This window comes from Festucalex cinctus, chromosome 5 (assembly GCF_051991245.1).
Source record: "Festucalex cinctus isolate MCC-2025b chromosome 5, RoL_Fcin_1.0, whole genome shotgun sequence".
Classification (NCBI taxonomy): Eukaryota; Metazoa; Chordata; class Actinopteri; order Syngnathiformes; family Syngnathidae; genus Festucalex; species Festucalex cinctus.
Window position 1 is genome coordinate 10,946,511 of NC_135415.1, and position 18,523 is coordinate 10,965,033.

General features: G+C 38.5%; 1 protein-coding gene across 1 annotated transcript; it reads right to left on the minus strand.

The window, feature by feature from the left end:
• Window positions 1-2: 2 nt before the first annotated feature.
• castor1 (cytosolic arginine sensor for mTORC1 subunit 1) lies at window positions 3-17,031 on the minus strand. Its single transcript, XM_077522180.1, has 9 exons — window positions 16,779-17,031; window positions 10,657-10,727; window positions 10,339-10,541; window positions 9,020-9,158; window positions 8,691-8,817; window positions 6,479-6,598; window positions 5,477-5,559; window positions 5,292-5,386; window positions 3-428 (listed from the first exon to the last, which is right to left on the minus strand). Exons 1-9 carry the CDS (start codon window positions 16,889-16,891, stop codon window positions 357-359), a joined length of 1,023 nt encoding a protein of 340 aa, XP_077378306.1. The 5' UTR covers window positions 16,892-17,031; the 3' UTR covers window positions 3-356.
• Window positions 17,032-18,523: the final 1,492 nt, after the last annotated feature.

The following is an 18,523-nucleotide window of genomic DNA, read 5'->3' on the forward strand; positions in this document are numbered from 1 at the left end:
TTTAAGGTGTCGACATATTTTATTTTCATGAGCATTCTATTGAGCAACAGTCGAGTTAGTACAACATGTAGCCCAAAAGTATCCGACTTGAAAGGTTAGTGCACGTTATTTGACCTGTTGTCGTTTTTGTTTGTTTTCGCGTCCTTATACGAAATGCTGACCCATTAAAATAAAACAAAAAAACAACAACAACAACAAAAACAATCAAACGCTTAGCCTCACACCTTTAGGACGTTAGCGGCATTTTCGAGAGGACCGCGTTTAAGAAAAAAAATAATAAACGAAGAAAACAAAACGTCAGTTGTTGTAGCACAAGTGGTTGGTGGCCATCCCAAGGCGTTTTGGGAGGCCAAGGTTCAGCTGGTGGTCGGGTCTGTCCGCTGCTTGTGCAGCAAGTCGCTCACGCGAGAGATGTCTTCCTCCGGGACCTAAAAAAAAACACAAACAAGGATTTTTTTTTATTTTTATTTTTATTTTTTAAATCGAAACAAATGAGAATTTAGAGGCTATGGAAGAAGCTTCCCCTGTCTTCGAACCCTATCCCTCATTTAAAACCCTAATTTGAAAGACCAACCTTAACTCTGTGCTCAAACCTTACTTTGAAACCCTAAGCCTGTCTTCACAAACATTAACTGCCTTACCACGCGAGTTTGAAACTGGATCGCCATACCGACACCCTCATTTGGTACCCTAATCCAGGTTTGAAACCCTAATTTTAAAACCTTCACCCCTTCGGACCCAGAGATGATTGCAATTGTATTTGCGTGTTTAATCCAATAAAAAACGCCCAAAATTTGGATGATGTCAACACTTGGTTCATGATTGGATCCTCGCTAACCAATCACAATCTCAAGTTGATTTGCATGATGCTCGTGTTAAAAATGGTGCATAGAAGCTTGGTAAGTTTACAACACGCTCCAGCCATGTTATCCTGGCGTCCACTATAACAAATAAACACATGAACTAAGCCCAATTTTTTCGCCATGTTGTTCTTATGTGGGAAAAGATTTTCTAAAAACAAAAAAACAAAAAACAAAACAAAACAAAAACATAAATACAAACTTGTCCAGCAAAAAAACAATAAAACTCCAATAATTGCTACATTGGCAAATTAAATTTTAATTAAATTTAAATTAAATTAAAGAATTACATAATTAAATAATCAAAATCAGCAAAAAAAAGCATCCGGTAAATACAAAATTATCCAGCAGAAATAGAATAAAATTATTAATTGCTACATGGGCAAATTAAATACTGTACAATTAATAAACTAACTTTTTTTTGTCCCTTACAACTATAAAGTTATGAATTAAAGACATAACATTTGCTGCTTTTCGTTTAACTTTACAACCGATCAGCCACAATCGGCCATTTTTTTTTTTGGGGGGGGGGGGGGTTGTTTTTTTTAATGATATTTTCTTTATGTTGTAATTGGTTAAATAAAATGTTTAAAAAAACTGAAAGGTCTGAATGTAATTGTCTTTGTGTTATGTTGTGATATGTTGTTATAAAAACAATAATAATATTGAATGTCAAAAACTGATTAAGGTTTTTGTGCAGATTCATGTCAGTAAATCTGTGCTTCACAGCCTAATTGGAAACCCAACCAATGTACAAAGGACAAAAGAAGAACTGCATCGTTGCCGCTGAAATCTCAATTTTTTGAAGGGTTGCCTGCATGTGACGAGTGCGAGTGGAAATGGAAACACCACTTTACTCTTTAATTTCTGTGGAATGAAAAACAAAAAATACTCTTGACTAATCCGCTGAGTCGTCCCCCTCCCGGTTGTATTTGAATTTGAGACGACGTGACTCACGCACGCTTGGTCTATTTCTTGCACTTCCCCGACTTTTATTTTTTATTTTTTTTAAGCGCGCTGGGTGAGGGACAACCTCAACTTTCTTTTAGCCTCGGTCATTGCAACAGATAGAAAACAACAACAGTGTCTGCAGTGGGGGCGTTCGCCAGTTGATGGGGTCATTGTGTAACCTGCTAAGTTTAGTCGACTAGGCGTTGAAAATACATGTCAGTGTGCTGCTTCCTGTCATCGAGCCGCAAGTGGGTCAGAATGGAAAAAACAAAGGGGGGGGGGGGGGGGGGGGGGATTTGCATCAACAACACGCAATAGGAAAAAAAAATACAAGTCGTTTTTCTTGGGAGACATCAAATTTCATCATCAAATTTTGTCCTCAGTGAACCAGAAATACTTTTTGGTTTTTGAAAGAACAATAACAATACAATTTGAAGTAAATCAGCCTAACGTGCGTTTCTGTAAACATCAAAGACACGTTACGCTTCATTCAATTGACAAAAACCAACCTCTCTTTGTAAAAGTCATCGACAGTTTAATATTAATGAGGTTAACATTTTGTCCTCAAATGTCTTTATATATCAAAGTCCTAATGTAAATGTAATGTAAACATCAAAGACAAATGCTAGTCCTCCTGAACATTGTATGTTAGTGTTTACATCAAATACTTTGTCTTGAGTGAACTACCGTCACTTGTTTTTACCAAAATCAAGATTCATAATAAGTTTTTGGTCATCGTCAAAGACTTAAGTCTTGAATGACGCCGACCTGTTTCATCAAAGACAAGGTAGTCTTCAATGAACCAAACACGCAAGGTTTTGTTAGCATCAAAGACTATTTAGATGAAAAACCAAAGATAATTGAAAGTAAATGAGCCTCATGTATGTGTTTTATAAGCATCAAAGACAATTAAATGTCTTTGTAAAGCAAACGTCCTTTTAAAAGAGACATCACTTTGTAAAGAAATCAGTTGTTTTAACATTAAAGACCAGACCTAATATGGTTTTAACTCTTTTCCTGCAGACATTATCAAAGAAAAACTTTTGATATGACAGAGGCTTTGATCATTGACGAAAAAAGATACAATGCTTCCATCTGCTGGCCAAAGTTTAGAGTGTTTTAGATTCCACAAGTATTGACCAGGCAGCGCTGCACTTAGACGTTGCACTGAGAAAAAAAAATATATATAAAAAAATTGATGACGTTATTTAAAGGAAGGCTCCTTTAATTTTACATGTATGGCTTGATTGGCAGTAAATAGTTAGTATAGCTACGAAACATGCATAAGAGCTGAAGAATACACTCCTATATTGATTTATTTAACTTTTTTCAACATAGAAGTACTTCCGTGTTGCAACGCCCCGAAGTGGTGACGTCACTAGTGTGTATACTCGCTTGGGGAAAAGTAGTTCACGCAGACATAACAACGAGGAAGACACAAACGTCAGTTATGCCTTACTGTATTGCAAAATTTTGCAAGGCGTCGGCAAGGAAAAACCCGCGAGAGACCCCCCCCCCCAAAAAAAAAAAAAAAAAAAAAAAAAAAAAAAAAAAAAAAAAAGCTACTTGAGTAGACAATGGTTTGTTTTCTAAGTGCTGTCAACCTCCCGAAGGACAAGCAGGCGTGCGCGCAGCGAACATTTCAGGCATGAGGACTTCGAATATATGTTACAATTTGAGATGGGGTACGCCACACGCCTAATACTAAAGCCCAACGCAGTACCGAGTATCTTTAAAGAACCAGACGTGGGAAATAATCAAGCCGATGGAGGAGCCGCAACTGCTAGCAACACGGAGCTTTCACTCTCACAACAGCCGGCACAAATCGAGGTCTTACTACGGCCACTGAAAGATCTCGGAGAAGCGAAGCAAATTTAAAGCGAAAGGTAGGCATGTTTCGGGGGTGGGGGGGCATTGGTTATTATACTGCACGGACTGTTTTATTTCATAATTCATTTGAAGGTGGCCAACGCAGGGGCACGTCGGCACGTTACCGTAATGCACAGTATTAACAATCGTTGGGGCGGCTGGCTTGACTTCGTCTTTTCGAGTGGCGGCTGGCCTGACCGCAGTGGGACGCTACGCAAAAAAGAAAAAAAAACAGCTAGGGGAGGTTGGGTGCTGTAACGACGATACATTTAATTTTACTATTTTTTCTTTTTCCTGAAATATTTCGTCAGTTCCACACGTTTTGCATTGCTCGTACTGTGTGTCACTTTACCTGTTGGATATTTGCTCCTCCAAGACTTTTCTTCTTCACATCTTTCATCGCAACCAAAGCTATCCTGAGAATGTCTATTTAGTATTGCCATGTTGAATGTCTGATGTTCCAGGATGCAGTTGAGATTGTCCGCAAGGAACCGATCCTCGAGTTCTTTCATTTCCAGACAGCACACATTCATTAGCGGATTGTCCATTCCTGCAGCTCCCGCACGAGCACCACTCACCCCCCGCCTGATTCACTCGTTCGTCAAAGTTTATTTTGTGCCCGAAAAGACCATCTGGCGCCACAACTTTCACATCCAAGGCAGACTTTCCTTCGGTAGTGTTATTTTGTCGTGTTGGCTCGAAGCGATAAGGTTTAATCCTTCCGGGTTTGACGCTAGATGCATGGCTGCGTTGCATAGTGCTTCCATAGTGTAGCGTTTACACACTAGTGACGTAAACATCCGGGTTATTTAGTCACGTGTAACAAACATGCCGGCGTTCGATTCATTTTAACAATGGTTTAAAAGTTATTAAATGTACATAAAAAAATAATCACGTCACCAAATTAATTATTGAAAAAGTAGCAACTTTTTGCTACTAAAAATGGATCAATAAGTAAAGTGTCCCTTTAACGTTTATGGCAATATACGTCGTGATTTTACTGATCGTTATTAAACGTTTTTGGCAGTCAAAGAGTTAAAAAAAAAGGTTTGTTTTCATTACGATCCAATAAAATTTAGCCCCAATTAAGTGAACCTACAAGTTTCTGTGAACATCAAAGACCATTTAGCTGTCAACATACATTTTTTAATAAACATCAAGAAGTCTAACAAATCGAACATGCCTGTTTTTGACCCCAGACAAGTAAGACTTTTCAAAAAACGTTCAAAAAGGTTTTTGGTAACATCAAAGACACTTTCAACTAATATAACGCACCTTCCTTTTATCAAAGACAAATTTGTACACAAGGAGCTAGACGCACACTTTTCCAAAACATCAAAGAAAACGCAACCGCCAACCCAACTTAACATTTTCTTTAACATCAATGACAATTAATTCTTCATGTTTTTGTAAACCTCAAAGACAGCCGAGCCCTCCACCCCCCCACCACCACCCCACTTCCTCGCCTGCTGTTGAGTCAAGGCCGCAGAAATGAGATTACTCTGCTTCCGGATGATAAAGCGGAAGGAAGCCGTCACTCAAAGAGTGAGTTGGGGTCTTTGAGTCACATGAAGTCAGAATGATTCACCGGTGTCCTCGGCGTCCACTCACCAGAGCGTGGTCGAAGCTGAAGGTGCTGATGTAGTAGGCGGAGATGTCGCAGTCGGCCAGCGGTTGCGAGATCTGCGCCACGATGCCGCACTCGTCTGAAAAGCAGCCACAAGCGCGTCTTTGCTCGGGGAGGCCATCTTGGAAAGCACAGAGCAGGCAAGAAGAGTGATCGGTCGCTTGCTCACCGAAGCCAAGGGGTTGTCCTCCGATGCGCACCATCCGCCACAGTTCCCCTGACGAGCTGGTAAAGAGGAGATCGGCGGGGAACCTGGGGACACCCAAAACAGGTTTGAGTCGAGGAAAACTTACGGAAATATCAAAGACACACATTACTTTGATATTTCGTGGTGTGTTTTTTTTTGTTTGTTTGTTTTTTTACTTAATTTTGAATATACAGTAAAGCAAACATGCGTTTGTATTAGCCCCTAAGACACCTAGGTTTTCCGTGAAGCTAACACGCTAAACTATCAAAGAGAACTGAAAATGCATATATGCAGTAAACATCAGACAAAATGTGAACACCTTAAAACTATCTCAACCCTTAAATGCACATAAGAGGTTTTTGTTTTTACATCAAAGAATTTCTACTCGTCAATGTTACGTATAACATACATGTTTTCGTTACCATCAAAGACACAAGATTACTTTCCGTTAACACACATTTCACAAATATAAAAGACCTATTTCATCTTCAAAGATCATTTGTAAACATCTAAGTCAGACCATTTAAACCGTTGAATGCACATCATTTAGAGACGTTTTGTTGTTTTTTACATCAAAGACAAGTTTGAGACCTGGACACATATTTTATGGAAGGATTAGCGTAATTAGCGTAAGCATCAAAGACAATTTCGCCCCTGAAGTGTGTACGTGCTTTTTCTGGAGACAATAAAACTGAAAGCTGCTGATTTTTCTCAACACTTTCATTTTCTAGCACATGTACTAGCATCGAAGCTAATTTAGACCAAAAAACAAACAAACATCAAAGACAATCAGAGCAGTGTTTCTTAACCTTCCTGGAGTTACTAGACCCCACCAGTGTACTAGTAAACAAAATGAACAGGTAAGGGAGTAAGCAACCTATTTGGAATCTTGCTCCACTTGCTCTGCTTTCGTGTCTTTGAAGAACACTAACGTCCGCGTTGTTGTTGTTCACGTCATCAAGACAGCCACGATCCACAACTTACTGCCTTTGAGCGTCCGTGTCCATGACGAGCGACACGTAACCATCAATGAGAGAGAAGGAGAAGAACTTGATCCGCTCCAGGTCTGCGCCAGAAGACGAACTCTCGGCGTCTTCTTTGGGGCTGCAAGGCAAACAAACACAAAAAAACGCTTTTTTTTTTTTTTTTTGGTATCGTTCATGCACCAAATGGATTGACCGGTTTCATTTTGCAACGTGAACTTTGGAAGGCTTGCCAGTCTCGTCAGAGAGATTTTGTCTAATTGGTAGCAAATTTGAACCATTTATATACAAGATCACGCAAAATTATGAGAATTTTGAGTTTTTGTTATTTGAACGGAATTTGATGGCTTGCCCAATCACACGGATGATTTTGAAAGTTAGCAGTTAGCATCATGAAATTGGGTAGACATGTCTGGTGTCAGTGTCAGATGTGATCGGGCTACCAGATGGTATCAGGGTCGCATAATGAACACTACAGGATTGGCTGGAAATTATGCAGTTGACATCAAACATTAGAAAGGAAAGATTAAAGATGTCATTTAAATAACAAAATGTACGGACTGAAATTGCAAAAACCTACGAATATAAATTCAAAATATATTGAATAAATAATAAAATAGATTGACTAAATGATAAATACACAAAATAATTGTCTCAGATGCGACAAATCTTGTCAGTTTAGATTGTTAATGTGTTCCTATTATCATTAAGACTGTTTTTTTTGTTATTGTGATTGATTTGTAAACAGTTAAAAAAGAAACCAAACCGAAGCTAACGTCATTAGCGCTGCTGCACTGACGTCACCGGCAAGGCGAAGGCGCTTCAATCTATTTTATTTTTTATTTTTTTCACTCTTAAAGTATCATGCTTTTATATTCTTAGGTTTATTTACGTTTTTACAATTTTAGTCCATAAGTTTTGTTATTTTGAACAATTGTAAACGGACAATTTCTAGACCATCCTGTCGCGTGACGTCATCTGCAGGCGACCCCGATACAATCTGGCAGCCTGATCACATCTGACACCGACAACTCATGAGCAGACCCGCAAAAAAAAAAAAAAAAAAAAAAAAAAAGTCACAAAGCCATTCCATACGAGGCACAGGACGGATATTTTTTGGTGGAACTAATGCATTCGAGGAGGATGGTCGGAAGCCGGAACTATCCGAGTTCAAACCAGGAAGTTCGTCCGGGAACGCCCCCCTTGACTCGCAAATCGGAAAAAAACAAGGACCCCGACTTCACCGGCGGACTACAATGTGACGTCACTCTGAATGGCAAAACACAATTTACTCGAGTATAAAACTAGATAGCTTTCTTCATTCATAAATATTCACCATAACTTCATTGTAACACAACGTACGTGACAGTTTTGCCGCTATATCCCTGCATGAAATTATACGGTAAACTACTTAACTGTATGGAATGTTTATGAAATAAGATTAAAACAATAAATGAAACAAAATTGCAAAAAGCTAAGTTTTCTGGAGGTCAAATTGAGTTTTGAGGACCAAAATAAAAAACAATTTATCACTGTCCGCCATTTTGGTTGTTTACTTTCACCTTGAACGCTTTGAGGTCGGAAATGGGAAGTTTCAACTCGGATATTTCCGACTTCCGACCATCCTCGAATGCAGCATTAGTGACTACATCAGTGACGAGATTTGACATTTTCAAAGACAAACTTGTACTGGAGATTTCAATTCTTAGCAACATGAAATTTGGTAGATGGTACCTAACACCCTGGAAGACACATTAAGTCGGCCATTTTGGTTTAAAGTAGCCAAAAAAAAAAAGAGCTTATTGGCCACCACTTGATTTTGAAAAATTACAATCCAGCCCCTGAAACTGACTTTATTTCACAAAATGGCCTTTTGTGAACGTTTCTACCACAGGTACCCTAAGGTGGGTCTCTGTCATACGAGGACTTTGTGCACTGGACTTCCGACAGAAGTCCGACATGCCGTAAAGCCCGTTAGCGCTCATGCTGGACTGTGCTGTTTTTGTTTTTGAGCGACAAATTAAGCGTTTCTGGTTAACTAAAACACTTTGTGCGGATATTGAATCAATTTACAGTCTCAAGGAGCTGTGCCATAAAAGAAAGACACCATTTCATTCAAATATTGTTTTGCGCGTGGCACCCACAGCTACACGCCACACCTTAAGCTACAGCACCACCTTGCGTTCTGTCAAGGGCACTGCAGTCCATCTCACCTGCCGGAGTAGAAGAGCACGTCGATGAGCGTGGTGGCGATGGACGGCAACGTGTCCGGGTCCAGGGACATGACGCAGAAGCGGTTCTGGGGGATGAGCACCGGGTGGAGGGTGCAGGACGCCACGGCTGCCGACAAAATAAGAGTCATTTTGACTCATCCATCGTTATTTGCCAAAAAATAATTTCATATCTGGAAAAGCTGTCACCAGCAAAAGCCCTTGAACTTGACGCAGGATTCCATGTCCTTTTTTTTTTGACAATCATTCTTTCTATTTTCAATTGGCACTTGTAAAAATTGATTTTCTCTGTGTCGTAAAGGTAAGCTGACCTTGTTTCCCGTTCTTGTGGAGGCCGTTGGTAACGTCATCGTGACCGCGGACGAGGAGCGACTCTCCTCCGACTTCGCGGAAGATGTTGAACTCCTCTTCCAGGGTGCTCACAACCACCGGCAGGTCTTTCTCTCTCACCTGGATGCATGTGCAAAAACACCACCCGACGTCTATTTACTTCACTTCCACGCACAACAAGTCGGTTTTGTTTTGTTTTGTTTTTTTGACAGAATGTTTGCATTTAGGCTTAAATTTGCAAGATGAACCTCAATTGACTTTGTGACAACTTTTGAAAGCACACGTTCAACTCTTCACTCTTTCATTACTTTTGGCACAACACTGAAAAAATGTATATTGATTCTCCTGCTATTTTCTTACAAATAAACTGCTTCTTTTTTTCCTAAAGAAAAAAAAAAGAAAGAATTTTTTTTTTCCAACAATGACTTCACATTCAAAAAGTAACCTGTCCCAAAGGGGGGAAAATCTTTTTCTCCAAAAAAAAAAAAAAAAAAAAAAAAAAAAAAATTCTCTAGATTTTGATTTAGTGTCTCTACTTTTCCTTAAAAAAAATACAACTTTCATTTATTTTAAAGCACATTTTTACTTCAAATGATGCATTAAATGCATTCATATTATCAACTACCCCACCAAATAAAAATCAAACTTCATAAAATCATTTTCACAAAAAATTCAGACTCAGAAATGTACGTAACTCTCAAATATGACTCTTTACTACATTGTTTTGTTTTTGTCTTTGAAACAGTGTAATTTTTCATACATTTTTTTCTCCTTGGCAAAATTTCTATAAATCGTTTTTTTTTTTAAGAAATCCAATTTATTTCACCCAAAAATACATATTTAGAAAGAATAAACTTCATTTCGAAATAGTGACTTTTTTTCCCTGCAGTTTCTCTTAAAAAAAAAAAAAAAAAAAAAAAGGTTCAATTTTTCTCTAAAATTTGGGTTTAGTTTCTCTACGTTTCCTTCTAAAAAAATGAAACTTTCATTTATTTTAGAGCACATTTTAACTTCAAATGATGCATTTTTCCTGTATATTATCAAGTACCCCACCAAAAAAACTCTATAAAATCATTTTCACAAAAAAAAACTCAGAAATTTACTTAACTCCCATGACTCTTTACTCATTGTTTTCGTTTTTTTGTTGTTGTTGTTGTTTTTTTGTCTTTGTCTCATTTATCTTTATCTATCATTTAGCACTTTTTTTTCTCCTCGACAAAATTACTATAAAAAATGTTTTTAATACAAATCCAACATCCCCCGATTCCATCCCGCCCGCAGCGGCGTGCCATGAACTGACCAGGATGAAGTCTGTCTGATAGGTGGACAGCATGAAGACGGAGACGTGCTGTCGTGCGAGCGGCGCGATGACCGACTCGGCGACCTTGGTGACGCCTGCCGCCGCCTGCGGCGAGGCGGAGGCGGAGGCGTTGGCGTCCGACAGCACGTTGAGCGGCAGCCATACCGAGTCCTCCGCCTGCAGCTGCGACGAGGCCTCCAGCTCTGCCCACAAGATGGCGCCGGAGCATAACATAAATACTATATTAATCAATAATCATATTATCGCCCATTAGAATCCAGAGAGTAAAACTAAATTAAATATTTTTTGTTGTTGTACCTTTGAAGCCCTCCTCATCTAACACGACTGTGAAGTTCTCGGGGGTTTCGGTCATACTGAAGAACTTGCATCTGAAAGAAGGAATTTTTTTCCCCTATTAAAACATGACAATAGAAACTATATCATGTGGACACATACATGTAAGATTCCCTTATTGTTGTTTTCCATTCCTTAGTGTTCTCTATTCAACATATGAAAAACAAAATGAACGTTCATAAAGGAAAACTGATTGCATCTGGTGGTCATTTTGGGATTGTTGTTGTTGTTGTTGTTGTTGTTTTTGAAATATCATTTCCATGGTGCCGCTCCAACTTCATCACTGGCTGCTCGATCAACACGTCGTCATAGTCACAAGGGTTGAGACTCGAACCCACAACCTTGGGGTTGGGAGACGACCACCCCCAAAACAAACAACGGATAAGACTCACAATGTAACAATTCCTCTGTGTTTACAATAAACAAATCCTGTTTTTTTTTTTTTTGCAATCTAATCATGGGCACTTATCATAACCATTATGAAATCAACCTACAGGGGTAACTTTCTGTAGACGTAGAAAGCAGGATTAAAGGATTTCACATTTGATAAATCAGCAAAGTCGAGGCTGTGCTTCCTATTTTCACTTTTCTTCCTTCATATTTTGGGGTAAAACTAAATGATGATGCCGCCTTCAAGTGGCCAAACGTGGAATTACACCCAAACGAAATGAGAGGCCGAGCAATGGTTAAACTGTACAAAAAAATAAATAAATAAAAAATCCACAAAATAGCAGGATCGCAAACCCGGAACTCATGATCAAGAAAAAAATGAATAAAATAAGCATCAAAACAAAACAAAAAATCTTTACAATCATAACAAGCATTTTCTATAAAACATTTTTTTATATTGATTTTGAAACACTTTATAGTTGAATTCATGACAGCCAAAGCAAGGTGCAACTGTACTGTAAAATCCGAGACAGTATGACTGCTCTTGAATGTGTGATAGAGCGTTAATAGCGAACTGCAATGTACACGGGAGAAAAGTGAAAAAGAAAAAGAAAAAAGAAACGACGGTAAAAGATAACAGTAGCCTGTCGGCCTCTCTGGGCCAAGCAGCGAAGCAGAAGGGATATCCACCAATTGTTTGCATGCTTTCATGCTGGAAACGGCCACAAAGAAAAAAAAAAAACTTTTGTTTTTCTTCTGCCCGAGATGAAAGGATGCTCCACCCTCCGGTTCCTGCACAAGCTCCACCCACTGCTGACTCGGCGAAGCCAAGGAATTCTCGCCACCGGCCCACCCTGCGTTTGTGTGTGTAACAAATACTCGGCTGAGCGGCTATGCTAGCTAGGACGACGCATCATAATACCTTAAAGTTGACCTTTCACCTTCCTGTTGGTCCACAAGTGTGAAGATAACCATGGAAGCAACTGCACTTGAGCAGTTTATGCTACGCTAGCAGTACGGCTCATTTATATATCAATAAGTATAGTTGTTGGATATTTTAGAATGACCGATGCTCATTTCCATTAGCATGCGTCCATAGAGCTTTAGCGTTAGCATTAACCACTGATCTATATATCTATTATATATGACTAGATAGCCGATAGGCCAAGACTTTTGAGGTGACCAGGCCGCCATATTGCCCCTCCCAAGAAACGTTTCTCGCCATAAAATCCGATACATTTACACAATCCAAATTGGACAACATTTGAGACAGTACTTAGTAGAAACAGCATCATTTATCATATTTTCAATTTATTAAACATAAACAACCTGCGATTGGCTGGGAACCAGTCCAGGGTGTCCCCCGCCTACTGCCCAGAGCCAGCTGAGATAGGCGCCAGCACCCCCCGCGACCCTTGTGAGGAATAAGCGGTCAAGAAAATGGATGGATGGATGGCTAAACATAAACAAGAGGACTTTTACAACTTGCCTTAAATACATGTATGAATTATATGCGTAATGATGTTTAGAACAGGGGGAAACATACTTTTTTTATACTTTTTATAAAATAATTACAACTGTAATTCAACAAAAGATGCCTCTGCCACATCAAATATTGGGGTCTAAAGGAACTACGCGATGAAAGAAAAAGGGGGTCTTCAAAGCAGCACATACGTCCACTTGTTAATTTTTTATGTTTATTTTCCTTGCTAAAAAAAAATAGTAAGACCCCCCCCCCCACACACACACACACAAGCTGTATATGGCTCATTTGTACGTATACCGTATAGTTTATACAGTTGTCTGCTCGCAAGGTGGGAGGAGCAAGATGGCCGCCCTGTGACTTCAACGGCTGTTTGGGCTATCGGCTATCCAGTCATATATTCAGGTCATTAGCATTAACCAACCACTCTGGTTTGATTGAAACATTAACTTCATCTTTTGTTGAGTACACTTTTTGTATACGCTAAAGTAGCAGTTGTTTGAAGGACTAGAATTAGCGTAGCATGCACGCTAATTTCTGTTAGTACATCTGTCCCATTTTACAATACAGTATATGCTAGCAGACTTTGTTGGATTTATTGATACAGTTTGGTGGAAGATGTTGGTATTTAAACTATGGAATGATGAATTGTCTTGTGTTTATATGTGTCGGTTTGACAGTAGACGGGAACAGGGAGTGATTTTTAGGGATGTAACGATATCCAAACATCACGATACGATATCACGATATGAAGCTCACAATACGGTAATTATCACGATATTCTGGGGATGGTGGCAATATTTTAAAAAGGCCACAATATTGTAAAGAAAAAAAGAAAAAAATTCGCAATATTGTGCTTTAGTACATAACAGCAATATAAACCCCATATGATCTTTCATAATAATATTGAGGTGCTTACTTGTTAATTCACCCACACATTGAGTTCCTCCGTATATTGACTTGCTTCACAGGCATATTACGTTCCCCTTCATCTGACTATTAGCATGGGTTTTAAAATAGAAGGGCCGAAAACATGCCTTGTGAAAATTAAATTGCACTAAAAAAAAACTAGCCACCAGAGGGTGCTAGAACTCCACAAATGGAACTCGACCCGACTATTTTAACAGATGTGTTGCTTTTAAATATCGTGAACATGGCGACGGCGATATATTGTGGCAGTTTTAATATCACAATATCACCATATTGCCCATTATCGTTACATCCCTCGTTGTTTTTAACTTTGAAGTACTTGGTATCATGTAAAAAGTTTGAGAAACAGGATATGTAAAGCTTTATATCTGTACAGTACATCTCCTGCAACTTTTGACATCATCAGGTCCTTTACTTGCTCATACGTTTTGCTTTTGTGCATTTTTTCTGGTCCTTGTTTTGCTTCTTGGTTATACGTAACATCCGTATTATACACACATTGTTGTGGTTTTCCACTTCCCGCAGGCGTCCAGACACTTTTGTCCACAAACCGGCATTGAGCACAAAAACAGAAGAGAAGCCATGTTTGTTCCTCCCTAATGAATGGAAGAGGGGCCCAGAAAAGGGTAGGGGGGCTGGATGGGGGGACAAAAAAAGGCTTTTCCTCACTGGAACAACTTTTGGATCATTTGGAAATAATACACGGGCAGTTGTTTTAGTTTAATTCATAAAGTAGACAGGCTCTCACCAGACACGTCTCTCTATTTTTTGGCTCTTTATTTTAATGTTGATGTGAACTAATGTGCATATTTTTTGCAGGTCCCACCCAAGACCAAAAATTCATGTAAATTCTCACCAGGAGAAACAAACAAAAGTTTGTTGATTTTTTTTTCTCTTTCCTTTTTTGTCTCTCTCTCTCTCTCTTTTTTTTTGTTTTATTTTTATTTTGTATTTATTTATTAACGCGAAAGTCCTCAAATATTTGCCCTTACAAAGTAATTTAAAGAGATTGTTGGAGCAATTCAGCAACATTATACTTAGACACAATAGGAATACACTGTACAATCAGAAATTCCAGTTTTATGACATCATAATAAAGATTACACATGAACATAACACGTTTTAGTATAAACACAAATTACTAACTGACTTAAAATAAACAAGTTGGAGAAGACGCCAAAACCTTTTTAACACAAATTTGAGACGGAATATAACAGTTGATATCAAGTTACCAACATGGAGTAAACTTGATGTAAAAATTTCCTAACAGAATAAAAAGAACAACAATAATAGCCATGTGCTGCATTCGAGGAAGATGGGAAGTTAGACTAATCCAACACAGATTGTCCCAGTTCTGACCTCAAAGGTGAATGTTAAAAAAAAAACAAGATAGATGGCCGTATTCTGATAAACTGTTTGCTGCTTTGGATGATGATCAGACCACAACACTTTTTGCCTCCAACAAACCTCCCTTCATTATTTATATATAAGGAATCACATCGAAAAAAATCGAATCTTCAACGTACTTCATATTTTTCACTGAATAACTTCAGGCAAGGCAATAACGGCATACCTTCACAGTCTGTACAATCACATTGTGTTACGTGACGTTATTTTAAATAACTAATTTAATGAAATCATAATTACATTAGATAGATGGATGGATGGATGAATAATATATATATATATATATATATATATATATATATATATATATATATATATATATATATATATATATATATATATATATATATATACACACACACATATATAAAAGATTTCCTAGTTCCCACATTCCGCGACTGCACCATTTTTATTTATTTATTTATTTTTAATCTTTATTTACTCAATCAGCATACATAATATGGGGGGAAATTGAATACAATCATCATATACAATATAAACAATTAGAATACAGAACATGCCAGGAATGTTAAAACATTTAAAAGCTAAACAAAATAGAATCAATAGTATAATTGAAAGAAAAGAGAATAGGATAATACAAAATCATATAAATAGATGATAAAGTTTGCAATAGTTATACGTTTTTACAGCTTTCGGACAGACAACCAGACAATGACAAAAAATAATTTCTCATGGATACAAAAAAAATAAAAAATCAACAAAGGATGGTTTCTTATGGTTAAATTTAGACTTATGAATGTAAAACTTCGCTAGAATAATAATAAGATTTATCAAATAAAACTGTGTATAGATAGACATTCTTATCAAATTCAAATATACCAAATAATACATGTTTCCAATGTAAGAGAAATCTGGATAAATGTGGACTATAATGAATTGTGATAATCTACCCCAGAATTGCTTTGTATATGGACAATACCAGAATAAATGGACTAAAGTTTCTCTTGATTCTACACAAAAACTACAATTAACATGAAGGGCTTTTTTATATTTCAACAGATATACATTCGTTGTGTAAAATCTATGCACCATTTTAAATGATTTTTTTTTTAACTTTGTTTGTAATGAAGAATTTATGTGGCAAAAGCCAAACTTTTTCTCCAATTTATATCATCAACAAATGGAGACCAATATGAAATCGCAGAGGGTTTAGAAACAATGTATTGCTGAAATAAAGCGAATTAAGCTGTTCTTATTCTTATAGTTGCCTGTAAAGCACATTTTTCCAATATAGGTTTCAGTAACATCCAAAATTCGGTACGAGGTTGAATGTCTTTTTCCGCGACTGCACCAGATGAACGAATGGAGGCGCACTCGTTGCATCATCACAAATCAGCGTCTGATTGGATCATCTTTTTTTGTCCAACGCCGAAGAAAACCAATGGGAGTCGGTGGGCGTGGCCACAACTATGAACAGGCGTGCAACATGCTACCACACTGCTGCATTCGCTACCACTCGGTAGTAGTAAAATCTCACAAATTAAGACAGGACAGCTCACAAGTCTGTCAGCCTTGTTAAATACGTAAAGTAGACCCGCCAAAGTTTAACTTAGTGCCTAAAACATGTCTCGAAAACGACACAAAGGTCGGCCGTCATTGTGCGACTACGCAGTAACGTAGAAAGAAGAGGGTGGTTAAAACCAATTTCCCAGGTTTCGTGAAGGCAGCATAGTCAGTCGCTGCCTTTTAAAAAAACATGAGATGTTATCACAAGCAGAACATATTTAGATCGCGGTAGAAAGCGAAACTGGTTCTTTTGGCAACATGGCACGGCGACAGCATCACCAAATATGCAAACTGACGTTACTTGTCCCAAATGTTCCGAGTGGAAGGAAATCAACAAGCTCCCACTTACCGTGTCCGGCGGCGGAGGAATATCAACTTGATTAGCGCGTGCGTGAAGTGCGCCAGGCCGCTCTTAGCGATGTTGGTGACTCGCAGCCGGTGGTCCAGAATGTGCAGCTCCATGTCCAGACGCTAGTTAGTTAGCACTTGACGCTAACCAGTAACTACAGCCGCTAACCGTGCACGCCCACAAACACTCGCATTTGCTCTCCGCGGGACGAAAAACATCCAGCAAGCCCAGCCCCGCGCAACTACTGCATATGCAAATGAGCACGGTAACAGACACACCCCCTTCCCAATTCTTAAAGCGACAGTATAGCGTCTTGCGCGCTTGCTATCTTGAACTCATGTTTCATTCAGACGGAAGACGAGGTGTGGGAAAATGGTAGTTCGTCTCAACACAAGTACAAGCCCAAAAATATAGTATTAAGTATTGAATCAACTCCTAAGTAAAAGAAGAAAATGTATATGCTATATTATTTTGATAAATTGGCACAACCAAAAAAAAAAAACATTAGCCCATATATTAGTAAGCATTAGCTAGCGTTCAACATTCATGCTATCAAAACGTGTTCATAATGCTAACATTATCAACTGACCTACAAAAAAAAAACTAAATTAGCAAATGGTAACAACTGAAAACAGTTTGTTTTTTTAGTTGATTATTCTTAGAAAAACTATTTAACGGCAGCAGCTGCTGGTTTTTATGCTATCATAACAACAGACTTGCCACAAACCGTATCATGTTGATTCTTACAAAGTATACAGTAGAAAGTAGACAATTTTGTTTTCAAACAGAGTAAAGTAACGTCATATTTTCAGTAGTCATATTTTCAGGTTGTTAAGTGAACCGTGGCGGCACGGTAGTCGAGTGGTTAGCACGTCCGCTTCCCAGTTCTGAGGTCTCCGGTTCGAGTCCAGGCTCGGACCTTCCTGGGTGGAGTTTGCATGTTCTCCCCGTGCCCGCGTGGGTCTTCTCCGGGTACTCCGGTCTCCTCCCACATTCCAAAGACATGCATGGCAGGTTAATTGGGCGCTCCGAATTGTCCCTAGGTGTGCGTGTGAGTGTGGATGGTTGTTCGTCTCTGTGTGCCCTGCGATTGGTTGGCAACCAGTCCAGGGTGTCCCCCGCCTACTGCCCAGAGCCAGCTGAGATAGGCGCCAGCAGCCCCCGCGACCCTTGTGAGGAATAAGCGGTCAAGAAAATGGATGGATGGATGGATAAGTGAACCGTTTGGTCAAGATCCGATCATGTGGAGGAACTCGGTAAGACATGACGACAACGTGGCCTGTCACACAGCTTTTATTCTGAAGGACTCGGGAATGAAATTCATTAAAAATAGAAAGACCATAATTCATCATTTAAAATAGACATATAGAAAGACACATAAATCATTTTAGATTTTTCATGATTGGGACCACAGAATCATACTACAAATGTAGCTGTTTTCTCTGAATGAAAGGCACATTTCATTAGACATTAGGATTCGTATAACTGACTTTTATGCACATACTAGGGGTGTGCCAAAAAATCGATTCATAAAAGAATCGAGATTCTCATTTATTAATCAAATCGAATCGATATTTAATATCCAAAAATTGATTTTATTTAAATTTGAAATAAAGAAGAAGGGGAAAAGGCAGTTGTAGCCCACATGCTGTTTTTGTGGAAAATGGCGCAATAAAAAAATAATAAATGTTTAAAAAAAAAAAAAAAAAAGACACTTTAATGTCTCTATTTGTCATTTTGTCTTG